At 43.8% G+C, this 16,083-nt stretch overlaps 1 protein-coding gene and 1 pseudogene across 1 annotated transcript in view; both read left to right on the forward strand.

Moving 5' to 3' along the window:
- ELMO1 (engulfment and cell motility 1) overlaps positions 1-16,083 on the forward strand; it is a 551,203-nt gene that overhangs the window by 499,396 nt on the left and 35,724 nt on the right. Inside the window, exon 17 of the mRNA XM_027102174.1 lies at positions 7,569-7,732. Within this exon, the coding sequence (XP_026957975.1) occupies positions 7,569-7,732 (164 nt within the window). The remainder of the gene's footprint in view (positions 1-7,568; positions 7,733-16,083) is intronic.
- Positions 12,453-12,548, forward strand: LOC113618641 (uncharacterized; annotated as a pseudogene).

Consider the following 16,083-nt stretch of genomic DNA (forward strand, 5'->3'; position numbering starts at 1 on the left):
GGCCAAAGCATCTTCCAGTCCCTGAAACCATTCAGGGGGAGAGTTGAGAACACTGTTTAAAAAACCAACTCTTGGGCTTCCCTGGTGGCGCAGTGGTTGAGAGTCCGCCTGCCGATGTTCGTGCCCCGGTCCGGGAAGATCCCACATGCCGCGGAACGGCTGGGCCCGTGAGCCATGGCCTCTGAGCCTGTGCGTCCGGAGCCTGTGCTCCACAGCGGGAGAGGCCACAACAGTGAGAGGTCCGCGTACCGCAAAAAAAAAAAAAAAAAAAAAAAAAAAAAGAACATTCTTGGGAATAAAACTGATCCAGTCCTAAAGCCCAGCGATGAGAACTGTCCCCCATGAGTCATTTTAAAGCTGGACTGCGTTGGCATCTGTCTTCTCCAAGACAGCCTTTTCTCTCCATTATGAAGATAAATCCATTTAATGGGCACCATGGATTGGGGAAATTGCACTTTTTTTGTGAGCGCTGACCCTCCTTTGGTGGTGTACTGCTGTGGCTTCTTCAGAAACCCTCCGGTCAGCTTCAGATCAGCCCCTTCCAGCTCAGCTCTGGAAGGAAGCCCAGAATGCCCTCTGGAACCCTACAACACCATCTCAGAGCCACAGATGTTATTCTTTAGGCTGTATAGAAGTATTCTTTGAAAACCCTGTTAACAGTCTTACAGTTCTGTTAAGGATGCATTTGTTTAATTCTACAGATGAAGGGTAGGAGCCTGAGAATCTTTGATGTTGAACATATGCATCATTACAGTCTGGAAGATACTGGCTAAGTCCCGTGGGCCACAATACAAATAAGAAACGGTGCCTCCTCTCCAGGGATTTACAGTCTAGATGGGGTGAAAGGTACACCAATCAGTAACTTAACTGCTTTACAGTGATATGACAAGAATTGCTACAGAGGCCATACTGAAGGCTCAGAAGTGGTGCTGGAGGTCTGCTGAGATCAGACGTTCTCACACTTGAGGGTGTATCCGAATCACCCGGAGCAGCTGTTGAAACACTGACTCCTAGGCCCACTCCTAGAGTTTCTCATTCAGTGGGTCTGGGGTGGGCCGAGAAGTTGAATTTCTAGCAATTTCCCAGGTGATACAGATGTGGTCTGGGAATATTTTTATAGGAGAAACCTCTGACATAATTTCATTATCAGAAGGTAAGAGAACTCACATTTGTTGTGATTCTAGTATGTTCCATTTAATGTATCAGGTACTTTGCATGTAATACCTTGAACAGATTTTTCAACAGCCCTGTGAACTCTGTACTGTGCTTACATAGTAGCATGCACAGTAGTATGCGTGCTACTGCGTCAGTGCTTCCACTTTACATGAGCAAACTAAGGCTTGAGAAGGGGAACTCACGTTTGCTAAATATCTACAATGTACCTTAAAGGGTGTTAGGCTTCATCTCATTAACAATAACCTGATGAATCCCAAATGATTCGTTCTCCCAGTTTAGAGATGATGCAAATGAGTCTGGGAGGGATTGAGTGTCTTGAGGAAGTCTGCAGCCTGGCTTCAAAATTGTGTGCGCTGAGCTCTAAAGGCTGTGAAACTATCCTGAACCCAGCACCCAACTGTTTGCTGAAAACTACCAACGTGGGCTCCAAAAGCATATTTTCTTTAAAACCTGAGTCATGCGCTGCCTACCTTCTGCCTTCGTTCTTGCCGGTCCCTCTGCCTGGATTCCCCTTTCCTCTTCCTTCACCTCATAACTCCCGTTCATCCTTCAAGTCCCAGCAACAATTTTGTCTCAACCATGTAGACTTTGCTGATATCCCTCCTTTCCCCAGCTGGACCAGGAATAAAGATTCCTTCGCATGTGTCCCAGCCTACTTTCTATTATTGAATCCCATCATACCTCCCCCGATCCTCTGGTGATTTATCATTAGTAACAGAAGAAACAATCCACGGTTTTCATCTTAACCAGCAAAGCCATCCACCATCTGCCCAGCCTTACCTTGCAGCCCCACCTCATTCGTCCAACTAAACGAAACCACCAGCCACTCTTCCCCACCCAGAGCTGTAGTCTCCTCCTTCCGAGCCAAGCTTCATGCTGTTTCCCCCACCAAGACTGGCTCCTTCCCTGCACCTCTTTGTGTCCACATCTTGCTTCTTCTTAAGCCCCAGCCAAAGTCCCCGTGCCGTACCCTCAGCCCGCTGGCCCTCGAGAGGGGCTCCGTAAGTATTTGGGGGATAAACACCTTGCCCCTGCTCCACTGTGACGTCACTTACTCTCTTGGGGGAGGCAAGTATGTGCATGTCTTTCACTCTCCCAGACCGGGAGTTCATTCAGCACAAGCGCTCACTCACAGGGCCTTGTACATTGTAGGTGCTCAAAAACAGTTGTTGAATAAATGGATGAACGATGCTGGATAAAGGTGTGGCTCTAAAGGCAGGGTCAAAGGTGACGAGACCACAAGCATGTGGGGGCTCAGAGGATCCGGAGCACATTTCAGTTAACAACGATGAAACCAGAGCGTACAGTTAGACCAACAGCATGCTCGCTTCTGTTCAGGGATCCCCAGCACTTACACCCTTTAATCCGCCCTGAGGAGCCAAAAGGTTTTCTCCATTTGAAGTACAAGTGTCTTGTGAGACCGCCCCCCCAACTTCTTTTGTATTTAACGTGTGACGTTATTACAGCAAACATGTGCTGGGAAAACTCCAGAAACACATAGCTCAGACCACAGGCAAGGTTCGGGCCTTGATTAAGTAATGTCAATACCAAATTCAGATTCTAAGAGTATATTTTCTTTGAAAACACACTGTAGCAAAGCACATGTTGTAATTAAGCAAAGCACAGGTTGTAATGAAGACGTTTTAAGTTCATGGATTTGCTGATACCTCTGCAGCGCCATCTGTGGGTTTTTCAAACAGTGATTAAAGGTCAGATAATTTCCAAAGAGGACAGAGCTTAAGGATGGTGGTTGTTGAGAGTCTTGATTTAAATCACACGCATAGAGCATTAACAGAGAGTTTACGCCATCAGTTCTAATCCTGGTAGAAGCTACTTTGCAAAGGAATAGAAGACTAATTGACCTGTCTGACTATTTTGTCCCTACGACATCTGCCATGTCCCTATGACATCTACCGTGGGGGTCACTGTGCTTGGCACACGGAGTGACCATAGAACAATGGTCAATGGCCAGTGCCAAGCAAAACTGTGAAGTAGGTAAAACCAGTCTTTGGCTTCTGTATTATGCTGTATACCTACCACTTGCATCCCTTTCCCTAGGGCCAGGGCCCTCTAGACCTCGTCTCCCCTATCAACCTACTCTTAGGAAATGGGCTGTATTTTCTTCAAATTGAAGTGTAAATGATTGCTGGGGATTTAAAGGATTGTTCCACCTGTGGATGCCTACATCTAGCAGGGATCGAAGTCTTAAGCTAGAGAAATGGAACTCCAACTGGATTTTAAGTATAAGATATAAGTAGGAGCTACAAAGTTTCCCATACTTACATAGGGGATTATCATCATTTCCATGCAAAGGTACAACCATGAGCATATAAATGAATATGATTTTTTAAGTTATTTCTTATCAAAGCAGCTTTGTTGTTTCTATCCAGCTTCCTTCTATTTTTTCTCCAATCTGGACAACCTCAGCCCCATAAGCTGGTACTCCTGCATACTTCATTGCATGTATTTGTTGAGATCTTTGGTTGAAAGTGACAAGAATCCCATTCAAACCATTTTAAGAAAAGAAAAAGGCTTATGTAACCAAACCAGCAAATGTCAGGGTCGAACTGACTTTGTGGTTGAATATGGCGTCACCATTAACACATTCTTTCACACACACACACACACACACACACACACACACTTTCTTCCATCTGATTCTACTGGCATTGGTCTCATTATCTTCCACTTTCCCGAATATTAAGGGACAGTCTTACAGGTCTCAGTTTGAGGGGAAAAGAACATGCTTCAGCTATGGCTCAAGTCAAGTCAGGAAAGTCTGGGGAAGGATGCTGATTGGTCAGTTCATGTCACATGCCCACTTACTAGCATGATCATTGTGTCTAGTCACATGTAGTCTGGTGACTGTCATCTCTGACACCCCTTAAGAAACACATGAAGAAGGGGAATCACCGGGCCCTCTGGGCTTCTTCTGTCTTCTTATCTATAAAACAAGGGAAGTGGAGATAGCTCTAAAACTCTCTCAGCATTAACCTGATTCTATTTTAAAATCGCTTCTTCATTTTTGGCATTCAAATGGCTATATCTTTGTCTCTTACGTGTCTTACCTCCCACCAGAAGGTCAAATAACATTAGGAGATGACAGTTACCTCCTCGGCTCAACTCAGAGTTTCTCTAAATGAGGAAAGGGGCAGCTCCTGTGGTGCCCCTCACATGAAACTGCAAAGTGTTATAATTCAGCCTGGACCAAATTTAGCCACCATTTATACTGCATGATATGAGATGATAACAATCTCAAAATCTGTGAAGCATTCCAAATTTAGCATTTTGCCTGAGTAACTAAAGAAGCAGATCAGGTGGAAGGTCAACTGGAAATTTTCCTCTCTGCCGTTATGCTGGGGGCATGAAACAATGTTTATGTAACTGGTTCCAATTCAGATACAGCCCAGGTTCCAAGTGGCTAAGATGTGGTCATTTCCATATTTTTTACCTATTTCCATACCGCTGAACAGCCATTCTTTCTGCAAAATCCATGTGATGTCTTCTCTGAAATACCTTCCCCCCCCCTGCCAGCAGTGTTCATCAGTCCACCTGCTCTGTCTCGTCCACACTCCTGCTGTCATATCTTTGTCCATCCTGGCTCTCTTATTAGACCCTTCGTTCACATTAAGGCAAGGGCCTTAATGTCCCTTATACTGTCCACCCAGCATAGACACATGGTAAGCACTCAGCAACATTTGCTGTACTGACGTCACAAATAATGCTTCTCGAGCAAATTTTTGTTAATAGCTTCTATCGATACAGTCTGATTTATAGTAAACTAATAACCAGTTGAGTTATACTGAAGAGAGCAGCCCAGCCATGGCCCTAGAAACTCCCATGAGTCAGTGGTCTGGAAGACAGTTGCCTTCATGCCTTTTATATCACTGTTATCACCAGCAACCTCTTCTTCGCAGGGCAAGCATGGCACGCAGGTCCTCTGAGAATAGTGGTGCCTACTGGATAAAACAGATCCATAAGTGGATGATACAGATCTGTTATCCTTCACTGTTTCGTCTGCAGTTTCCCGAGACTCCTGCCATTAGATTTATTTCTTGTGATAAAGTATTGCTTCCCAGATAGCCCCTATGAAAATGCAAATAGGTTACCTAGTAGAGGGTATTCTTACTGTGGACATGGATTCCTAAAGGTCAGAAGCATATAAGGAAAAATGAGGGTTGATATCACTTGCAAATAGATAGACCTGTTTGTCTCACAGCCACCAGTGGCTTATCTTACCCTTGGTTCAGCCATGTTCAGTTGACTAAAGGAAAATGCGGTTGACATGGGATTCCTGGTTACACGAGGACACTGCAAGCAATGCGTACGCAGATGACTAAAGAGTGAGGATATCGGGCATCCCTGAGCTGAGGGGACTCATGGGCTTGTGGGTTCCCCTGATGCTCAGGTTTTTTTGAAGGCATATTGGGTTTTGCTACCAAGGAGGACTGACTTTCTTGTTCAGCCTCCTGATGTCTCTAGACCCCAGCAGATCACTGGACAGGTCCTCACACGATAGGACAGCTATAGGAGAGACATACACTTGGAGAGAGCAACCTGCACCATCAGAGAGGGGGCAGCACCATTAAACAGAGCTCAGCAAGTGCAAGGAGCTGTCCATGTTTGGAGGATATTTCAGCTGTCTAATATGTCCCAAGGTAGTGAGATTTTTCCCATCACCTGACCATCAGGCAGGTTTGAAAGTTCTGAATTGCCTCAGTCTTTTCCGTGCTGTAAAACTGTTACTTCTATTACAATAACATTTCATTAAAGTGGCATTTTGGTGGGACTAGTCAGTGAACAATTACTGAAGTATCCACCATGCGTGAATTGTTGAATGAACAACTGATTAGAAGCCATAGGAGCATACTGAGATCACATTTATAGTGACAGGAGAGGTACCCCAGGGCTGTTCAACACCCAGTGTATGCTCTGAACACCATACGGGTATCTTAGAATTCAACTAGGTATCTGTGACCTTGGACAAGTTCTCAATCCTTCTCAGTCTCCATTTTCTTAACCTTTTTTAAAAAATTTGTATCTTATATTGGAGTATAGTTGATTTACAGTGTTGTGTTGGTTTCAGGCATACAGCAAAGTGATATAGTTATGCATAGTCATATACCTATTCTTTTTCAGATCCTTTTCCCACAGAGTACTGGGTCCATTTTTCTTATCTTTAAAATAGTGTTTAAAAACACCTACGCTACTGTATCGGAAAGAGGATTAAATGAGGTGATGAACAGCAAAGTGCCTGGCACAGAACCTAGCACATAATTGAGGTGCATTTGTGATTTTTTCTTATTTGTAAGTTGCAAACAACCCAAAAATTGTGGTATGGGGTGCAGTATAATACAGTGTTTACAGTCCTAAGTTCCAATCTCAGCTCACTCACCTACCAATCAGCTGTAGGATTTTGAACTAGTTAACTTAAGGTTTCGAAGCTTCAGTTTCTTCATATGGAAATGTAAAAGGTGATAATATCTACCTCGTGGATTTGAGTAGATTAAGAGGAGGAATATATATAAAGCACCTTCCTTAGTATCTGGCACATAGTAGGTACATTATCAAGGGTAACAATTGTTGTTCTCATCTGTAATGTAAGATTAAAAAAAGAAGCAGCAAGATTACAGTCTCTTGGATGCCTCGGTGTGTTTTCTGGTCTTTTCCTGCTCTAGATATTCTGATGAAGATAAATCCACATTAATAGAGGCAATGGTTAATTGCCTCCTTGTGGGCTGGACCTGTTCTAAAGCAGAAAATTACCATATTCTTCTTTCTTGAGGTTTCCAATGGGATATATCTATTCTAATTCAGTAGACCTCTTTTTTTAGTGCCTGGCTCAAAGAGGCAATACCACATGCACATTTCCAAATACATCGTTTGTATGAACACTCAGGCCTTAACTACATGGGGAAAGCAATCCAGGAGGGGGTGGGTGTGGGTATTATTTCACATTCACTTGAACCGGTGCCAGCTAAACTTGCACAGTTAATTGTGTCTCAGCGATTTTCTCCTGGAAAAAAATAATGATTATGCAGACTTCTAACTGTTGCTTGGACTTCTTTCGCTCTTGAATTTGCGTTGTTTACAGTCACATAATATATCAAGCAAATGAATATGCATATATCCTCCCACCCCAAGTCTCCCGCAGTCCCCCCCCCATTTCATAGTTAAGTCAATCCACCTCCTTCCTTGCGGTTCCAGTGGTACAGGAGAAGACAGAAGCTGCACATCATGGTAGCTGACTCTTTGGAAAAGCACTCTTGAAGTTAGGGCTGAGAGTGCAAACTAAAGGGATCAGTGGGTAGGGAACCGTTATCTGCGGAAGACTTTTCTGAATGGGTAAGTTCAACCCCCAGGAAAATTATGGTCTTCCTTTAATCTCACAGGTAATGCAGGTGGTGAAGGAGCAGGTTATGAGAGCTCTTACAACCAAGCCTAGCTCCCTGGACCAGTTCAAGAGCAAACTGCAGAACCTGAGCTACACCGAGATCCTGAAAATCCGCCAGTCTGAGAGGATGAACCAGGAAGACTTCCAGTCTCGCCCGATTTTGTAAGTTACCCCTGACCCCTACCTCTCAAAGGCTCTGACGCACCATTTCTAGAGTGAAAGCTTATCACGCAGCTGGGCTGTATTGTGAGCTCTTTATGGAAGGCCAACAAAAGAGCTCTACTCAGTTCCTGAAGTCTCAGCAACTCCTTGAGAAAAGCTGGGCAGGGGTGGGCTAGGAGGAGATGGGGACAGGTGCTGGCAGAAGGATCTAAACCAAGAAGTGACCCAGTTACTGACGAGTCCACCAAGAATTTGCAGCTGAAAAGTTTGAAACCTTCTGTAATACTTGGGACAACTTTGTTTTGCCCATGAAGCTATATTCTGTGTAGGTACCCTTGAGTGGCAAGATGTTCTGCCCCAGCCAGACTGAGACCTACCAGTAATTAAAGTAATATGAACATTGACGTATCATGAGTAGGAGGGAGGGAGAGCCAGCTTGAGAGGAAGAGAGAGACCCACTTTCTCCCTGCCCCGTTGGCTCTGCTTTGAGTCAGAACGTCTCATATGGCTATTGTGACTATCAACCCACAGGCCTAAGGTGGAGAATCAGGGGACCCCTTTTTTTTTTTTTTTTTTATGGTACACGGGCCTCTCACTGCTGTGGCCTCTCCCGTTGCAGAGCACAGGCTCCGGACACACAGACTTAGTGGCCATGGCTCACGGGCCCGGCCGCTCCGTGGCATGTGGGAGCTTCCCGGACCGGGGCACGAACCTGTGTCCCCTGGATCGGCAGGCGGACTCTCAACCACTGTGCCACCGGGGAAGCCCCCTGGGGGGGGGACCCCTTTTTATAGGACTTTGTATCAGATGTACTTGCAACGGTTGTGTAGTTTCATGAATCTCCATCTTTAAGATGTTCTGAACCTTGAACATGAACACTGTTTTAGACTATTTTGTTTGCTTTATCTTTGTTAGTATTGGCCTCTTTATCTTCCCTTGTTCTTTTCTAAGAGCTAGGTCAGCGCTGTTACCTTTATCATTTATAAGGAAGGGAATAGGAAACAGGCTTGGGGGTAAGGAAAGTGTTTGACATTTCTTCTTATTGTTCCCTCGGAAGGCTGGACACAGCTTCTTCTGAGCTTTCGATGAAGCCATCTTACATCATAGGTGTCATGAAGTTCATCTTAAACCTTTCCCTGTAATTCTTTTTCTTTCTTCCCCCTTTCTGTTTCTTGCTTTCATATATTTGATGTGTTTAATGATTGGCAATTTGCAAAGCACCTCCTCATGCTATTTCATTTCCTCACACCTGTGTGAGGTAGGCCAACCTTATTCCCATTCGAGGACCAGGATATAGTCTAGAGAAGGGAGGACCTTGTTAACAAGTGGACGAACCAGGACTTGAACTCCAGCCCACTGATCCCTTAGCTAATTCTTCATCTACCCTACCAGAGCTCCTTTGCCAAGTGCAAGACTAAGATGAAGTTTTAAAAAGTACACAGAAAAAACCATAGCCAAGCTCTAGTGTCTACTTTGTGTTTATTTTCAAGCCTTAAGAAGCGCCATTAGAAGCTGCAGAGCAGAACTGCAGGCTTTAGTGGGGATGAAGTTAGGCAGCAGGGGAGGGGCAATGCTTCCTCAGGGTCTTCGGCTCGCATCTGCATTAAACTATACCCACACTGGGCAGCGGGCAGCTCTCATGAGAGGCAGAGCTGGGGTTTTGCTTTGGTCCTCAACTAGAAGTTAACAGCCCCATATACCAAGCAGAAAGAACTTCGAATAAATGACTCTTCCGAGATAGTGTTTCTTTCTTTTTTTTAATCTTTTTACTGAAGTTTAGTTGATTTACAATGTTGTGTTAGTTTCACGTGTACAGCAAAGTGATTCAGTTTCAGATAGGTGGATAGATAATTTTTCAGATTCTTTTCCCTTATAGGTTACTACAGAATATTGAGAATAGTGCCCTGTGCTATACAGTAGGTCCTTGCTGGTTATCTGTTTCATACATAGCAGTGTTTATATGTTAATCCCAAACTCCTAATTTATCCCTCCCCTTCCCCCTTGGTAACCACAAGTTTGTTTTCTATGTCTGTGGGTCTATTTCTATTTTGTACATAAGTTCATTTATGTCATTCTTTTTTTTTAGATTCCACGTATAAGTGATTTCATAAGATATTTGTCTTTCTCTGTTTGGCTAGCTTCACTTAGCATGATAACCTCTAGGTCCATCCATGTTGCTGCAAATGGTATTATTTCATTTTGTTTACGGCTGAGTAGTATTCCATGGTATGTATATACCACATCTTCTTTATCCACTCCTCCATTGAAGGCATTTAGCCGTGTCCTGGCTGTTGTAAACAGTGCTGCAGTGAACACTGGGGTGCACGCATCTTTTCAAATTATGGTTTTCTCTGGATATATGCCCAAGAGTGGGATTGCAGGATTACATGGTAGCTCTATTTTTTAGGGAACCTCCATGCAGTTCTCCGTAGTGGCTGCACCAATTTACATTTCCACTAACAGTGTAGGAGGGTTCCCTTTTCTCCACACCCTTTCCAGCACTTATTATTTGTAGATTTTTTGATGATGGCCATTCTGACCAATGTGAGGTGATACCTGATGCAGTTTCTGTCTTGCAAGGAGGGACAGTGGCGCCTTGCCCCATCCCAGGGCCTACAATACTAAAATGTTGGCTATAATAATGTCTGTTTCAGCAGATGTGTGAACACAAGGAGATTTTATTGTGCTTTTGACAACAGTTCTTAAAACCTAAAGGGAGACTTGAGGGACCACTTCAGTTAAGGCCAAGTGATTCTAAATTAACGTTTGACCGTGACTTTGTTCCAAGTAAGACTGTTAACTGCTTGTCAAGTATGAAAACTTTGCTCCTGCTTTGGCTTCATAACTTTACTTCCCAAGGCTCTGCCTGTGACATTCTGAAGTCTCTTTTCCCTTTATTATAAGAAACTCTTACTTTACGCTTATTATTTAGAGAGAAGCAATGGAAATATTAAGGAAATCTCCTGTTATACGTAACTTCGGCATCATCACTCGGCCACGGGGCTGAAAAGCACCACGGTCCACCGGAGCTCTGGGTATAGTTGCAGTAAAGTCACAAAGACTTGTCAGAGCTACAGCATTTCACGGGGGAGGCCATGAACCAGCCTGGTCGTTATCCCAGAGCCCTTAAAACAGGCAGGAGGGTACCAGCCTCCAGCTTCTCCTCCAGCAATGCTCTGTCCGTTAGAATGATCTGCTAAACAGGAGCTCACCGTGGGGTTAGATGAAGTCCAAATGCTGTCACAGTGGCTTATAGGATAAGCCCAAGTCAAGAAAGAAAAGGCATAGACCATGTACGATAGTCTTCAGTCATTCATTTAACAAATGTGTATTGAGTGACTCCTACCTGCCAGGCCCAGCCTGAGGTGCTGGGACAGGCAGAGAACCAGACACTTGGCTGTCCCTGTGCCAGACTTCAAAGCTGGGGTCTGGAGGGATTATCAGGGACTGTGCTCAGGGCCAGGTGGGAGGAAGCACAGGCGGGGGGGTTGTCACCAGAGCACACAGGAAACACATCTAACACAAGCTTGGGGGTGAGGATATTCAAATTTTAGAACTGAAGAGCATCTTTAAGGTCATCCCGTTCAAGCTTTTCATTTTGCAGACGGGGCAGTGGCTTGGCTGGGGCTTGCCTGCTGGCACGGAGCCCCGCTGGCTGCCCTTTCCCCGTCACCTGGCTGCTGCACGCAGCACGGAGGCAAATCTCAGCGCCATGAAGATCCCTTGGGCGTGTGTCTTGTTTTTATAAAATGTTTATATTTCCTGAGAAGGAAAATGCAAACTGCAAGTGACCAAATATTTTGGGAGACTGTGTATTCCGTGGGTTGAAGAAACTCTTATTTCTTAGCTCTTGACTAATTATTTCAGAAGGAGGTATTTGTTATTTGCTACTTAGTGTGACTTTATGGGAAGGATAAGTCCATCCACACAATTAATCCGAGTTCATGGATATAAAAAGTTTGAATAGTCCCAAAATAGGTCATTTACGATGATGTTGGAGGAAGGGGAGCTGCAGGGACAAACACCAGGGAAGCAGAGAAGCAAAATGTGGAAAATCCAGACCCAGGAGCTAACAGACCTAGGACCAGATTCCAAGGCCATTATTTGCAAATGTGGCCCTTTAGTCAAGTTCTGTCACCCATTCTAAACCTGTTTTTCTTACGTCTAAAAGTGAAGATGATAAAAGTGTCCACATCGTTGGATTGTTAGGAGGACTCAATGAAATAGTGCATGAAAAGCCCTTAGCACATGCCCCGCACATAACATCCACTCAGAGAAATGGTCACCCTATTACGAGCTGATAACCAGAATTTAACAGGTGTCACAGTGTCAATATGTAAATGGTAAAACTGACACTGTGAATATATTTGTTTATACCTCATCTTATCTCAGAATGTGCAGTAAAAGTAGATGAGAAAGAAACAGTAAAAGCAAATAGAGCCAGAAATAAGGCTAGTGCCTATCCTGCAAACCTGCATCCTTGCTAAAGATTGGCCACCAGCTTTGCTCACGGCTCTCGTAGCTAAAGCCAGTGTTCAGTGCACTTGACAAACACTTATCAAGTGCCTGCCACTTGCCAGGTACTGTTCTGTGTGTTGATAATTCAGCAGTGAAGAGAACAGATACAATTATCACCCTTGTAGTGATTATATTTAAATGGGGAGAAATAGGTGATAAACATGGTAAATAAGATTGTAGCATGTTAAAAGAGGATACAGGAGTGCTCGCTTCAGCAGCATATATACTAAAAAAGGAATAATACAGAGAAGATTAGAATGGCCCCTGTGCAAGGATGCGTGAAGTGTTCCATATTTTCAGTAGGTGCAAACCATGACATATAGAATGGCTGAACAACAAGGTCCTATTGTATAGCACAGGGAACTATATTCAATATCCCATAATAAACCATAATGGAAAAGAATATGAAAAAGAATATATACAATGGAATCACTTTAATGAACAGCAGAAATTAACACAACATTGTAAATCAACTGTACATCAATAAAATAATTTTTTTTTCAAAAGAGGATACAGGAAATAAAAAGCAGAATAAGGGAAATGGAGAGTTTGTGATTTTAAATAAAGTGGCAAGAGTAGATCTCTCTAGTTGGCACGGTGACATTTGAGTAAAGATGTGTAAAGGACTAAGAGAGCAGGCTATGTGTGTATGTGGGAGAAACGATTTCCAGCAGAGAGGATCACCAGTGCAAAGGCCCTGAGGTCAGAGTAGGTCTGGGCACTCAGTTAGTAACAAGGAGGCAAGTGTGGTTGGAGCAGAGCAAGCAATAGGAGGCGAGGCCAGAAAGGTAGCCAGGAGCCTGAATTTGTGGGACCTTGTTGAGGAACCACTGGCGCAGGGGACTGGTGTGCTGTGACTTGGGTTTTTAATGATCTCTCTTGCTGTTGTATGGAGAATAGACTCCAGGGAGGCAAGTTTGGAAGCAGAGAGGTCAGGGAGGAAGTTATTTCAATAATCCAAGCAAGAGGTGATGAGAAGTGATTAGAGTCTCTACCGTAGATTATATAGATTTTGAAGATAAGAAGCAAAGGTATTTACTGATCAATTAGATGAAGGGTATAAGAGAAGGATGAACTCAGATTTGGGGCCTGAACAACCAAAGGACAGAGTGAGTGGAGCAGGCTTGGACAAGGGGATCAAGAGTTTAGTTCTGGACCTGTCAAGTTTGAGGCATATGCGAGATATCCAAATAGCTGGATTGATGAGTTTGGAGTTTGGCCGAGAGGTCTAGGTCAGAATAATAAATTTGGATGTAGTCAGCAGAAAGTTGGTGTTTAAAGTCATGAGTCTGAAATATAAAGACCAGAAGAGGTGCAAGGAATGACCTTGGGGACCCTGTAGTAAGACAGAAACAGATCAATTTCTATGAAATAGACACTGTGACTCAGCCCAGAGTCTCCCCAGAGCCCTTGTAGATCAGGGATTGGCAAACTATAGCTCTTAGGCCAAAATGACCCACTATCCGTTTTTGTAAATAGAGCTTTATTGGAACACAGCCACGCTCCTTTGTCCGCATGCTGTCATCTGCTCTCACTCTACCATGGCAGAGCTCAGTAGCTGCAACGGAGTGTATGACCCACAAAGTCTGGAACATTTACCATCTGGCCTTTTACAGAAAAAGTTTGCCAGCCTCTGTTCTAGATGAACACCAGATGGCAGCTCGGCAGGGCAGACCCCAGGTCCGGGAAGGAGTCTCACTAGTCTAGTGGTGCTGTCTGTCCTCTGCACATGGCACTGGCCTCATTGGGCCTGGACTTGGGATTCTCTTCAGGAAAAAGTGTTAGAATTTGAATTGCTCTTCACACACTCATTTATTCTCCCTCCTTTAATCTTCCTCCTTTTATTTCTTTACAGGGCTTTTAGATAGAATTAGGGGAATATTTATCAAAGCAAAGCCAGTGAACCCATGACCTTGACCTCATTAGCCCCAAGCTGAGGATTTCAACACCCAATTCCAGCCCATGGTTACTACCTGGATTACCCTAGAGGTCATATCTCATTCACAGAGACACCATATAGGGATTACATATGTTTTCCTAATATGAGTGCATTTGGTAACTACTGAATCCATTTGCAGGGAAAGAAGAGGATGTAACTTAGGGGGAAAAAAAAAAAAACCTGTTCCATTTCCCACATTGCCTAATCATGTTTTGGAGTCCTTTGGGGTTCATAACAAGAAAAGGTAACTCTTGTAGCAGCAGATCCACTTATTCTGATAGTCTGTCTCCGAAGATGGTTCATAATGGAGTGTGTCCTGATGAGCACATCAGGGTCTTACACTAAAAATCATAAATCGTCAAGTTCTTTCAGTTATTTCCTCCTTTTGGCCCTTGTCTCTGCATCTTCATCTCCATTTTAATAACTAAACTCTAGCCTAGTAAAACTATTATTTAAAGATACATCTCTAACCTCAGACTTGATGAAATTCAGATTCTCTCTCCCATGATTTCCCCGTCGCCCCAACTCGGAAGCCAGGAGTGATTTATCGTTGTGTGCAACTGCCCTGGCAATTCCCCACCTTCTTCTCCGTTCGGAGCAGGGTTCATCAAAGCTGCAATTTGCTGGGTCCATTCTACAAAAGCTGAACGCTGATAATAGATAGTTTTAGTGATCTGAAAGCCTGAGATGAGACCCCGTGAGACCCACACTGGAAGAGCAAATGCAAGTAAAGCAAATGCACCACGCTGTACCTCTGGGGCTGAATCTTCACATTAGGCTTTATAAATAGTCAGTTGGAACAGTATCAAATGACAGGGAATTTGAGGCCATTTAAGTCCAAAATATGTATTAACAGCTTTCTAGAATACCTTGTTAGATGGCCAGATCCTTTTATATCACTTTTTATTCTTTTTTTTTTTTCTCATGGGTAAATAGATGCAGTTTGCACAAGAAACACTTGAGTTTGTACCCCTATTCAGGGCTTCACCTCTGTAAACTCTTTCCCGTCTGTGAGATGGGAATGATGATATTAATACCTGTTCCCAAAAGTTGGCGTTTTTATAGTGGGGAGGAGGGAAGGGGTGTTAAATGAGCTAAAATTACATGGTACATACTATCTGGCTCATAGCACACACATACCGAGTGCCTGTGCCTTCCGCACCTGGAAACAGAACACCATGTTAGGACAGATTGCCTGCAATCCAGAGCAAGCCCAGAGTTAAGGCTGAAGCTGACAAAAATGTGAGCCTTGACTACGGTGTAATATGGGCACCAGGAATATTTGGCTTGAGGAAAGAAGAGAATATTATCAAAGCAAATGCAGTAACACCTTGCATTCCTGCCCAATGCTTACAGCTAACTTACACTCACACTGTCTCCTTTGGGACAGGAAAGATTCTTATTCCCATTTTACAGATGAGGAAACTGAGACTTACAGGAGCTACCTGAAATGCCAGTCATGGGCAGAGCCTAGACTGAAGTCCTATCCTTCTGAGTTTGGGTCAGTGCTTTCAACACTGCTCTGAGGACTGGACTCTGGGTCTCTCTATACATCCTCAAGTAGAACAACTCTAGCTTTACTAGACTCAAATGCTAGGGCACTACATAAAATTTCGCACGATAAAAAATCTCTGCTCTTGAAATAAAAGATTTAAAACCCATTGCACTCTGTTATCATATCTTTACAGCATAGTGCATCTAAACCTAAATTACATTGTATTACCCTGAGACAAGATGCACATAAGCCTTCATTTATCCTCTCATTATCCCAATCTCTGTGGGCTACAATCTGGGTCAATGTGTTGTTCCCAGTTGTGAGTGACAGAATCCAAAGCAAAATGTGGTCCTGTACTTTACCCAATACTGTGTTTGCTGTGGAATAGTCATCGTGTGG

The sequence above is a fragment of the Aethalodelphis obliquidens genome, unplaced genomic scaffold (genome assembly GCF_003676395.1).
Source record: "Aethalodelphis obliquidens isolate GAN/ISIS:26980383/991018 unplaced genomic scaffold, ASM367639v1 scaffold5, whole genome shotgun sequence".
Classification (NCBI taxonomy): domain Eukaryota; kingdom Metazoa; phylum Chordata; class Mammalia; order Artiodactyla; family Delphinidae; genus Aethalodelphis; species Aethalodelphis obliquidens.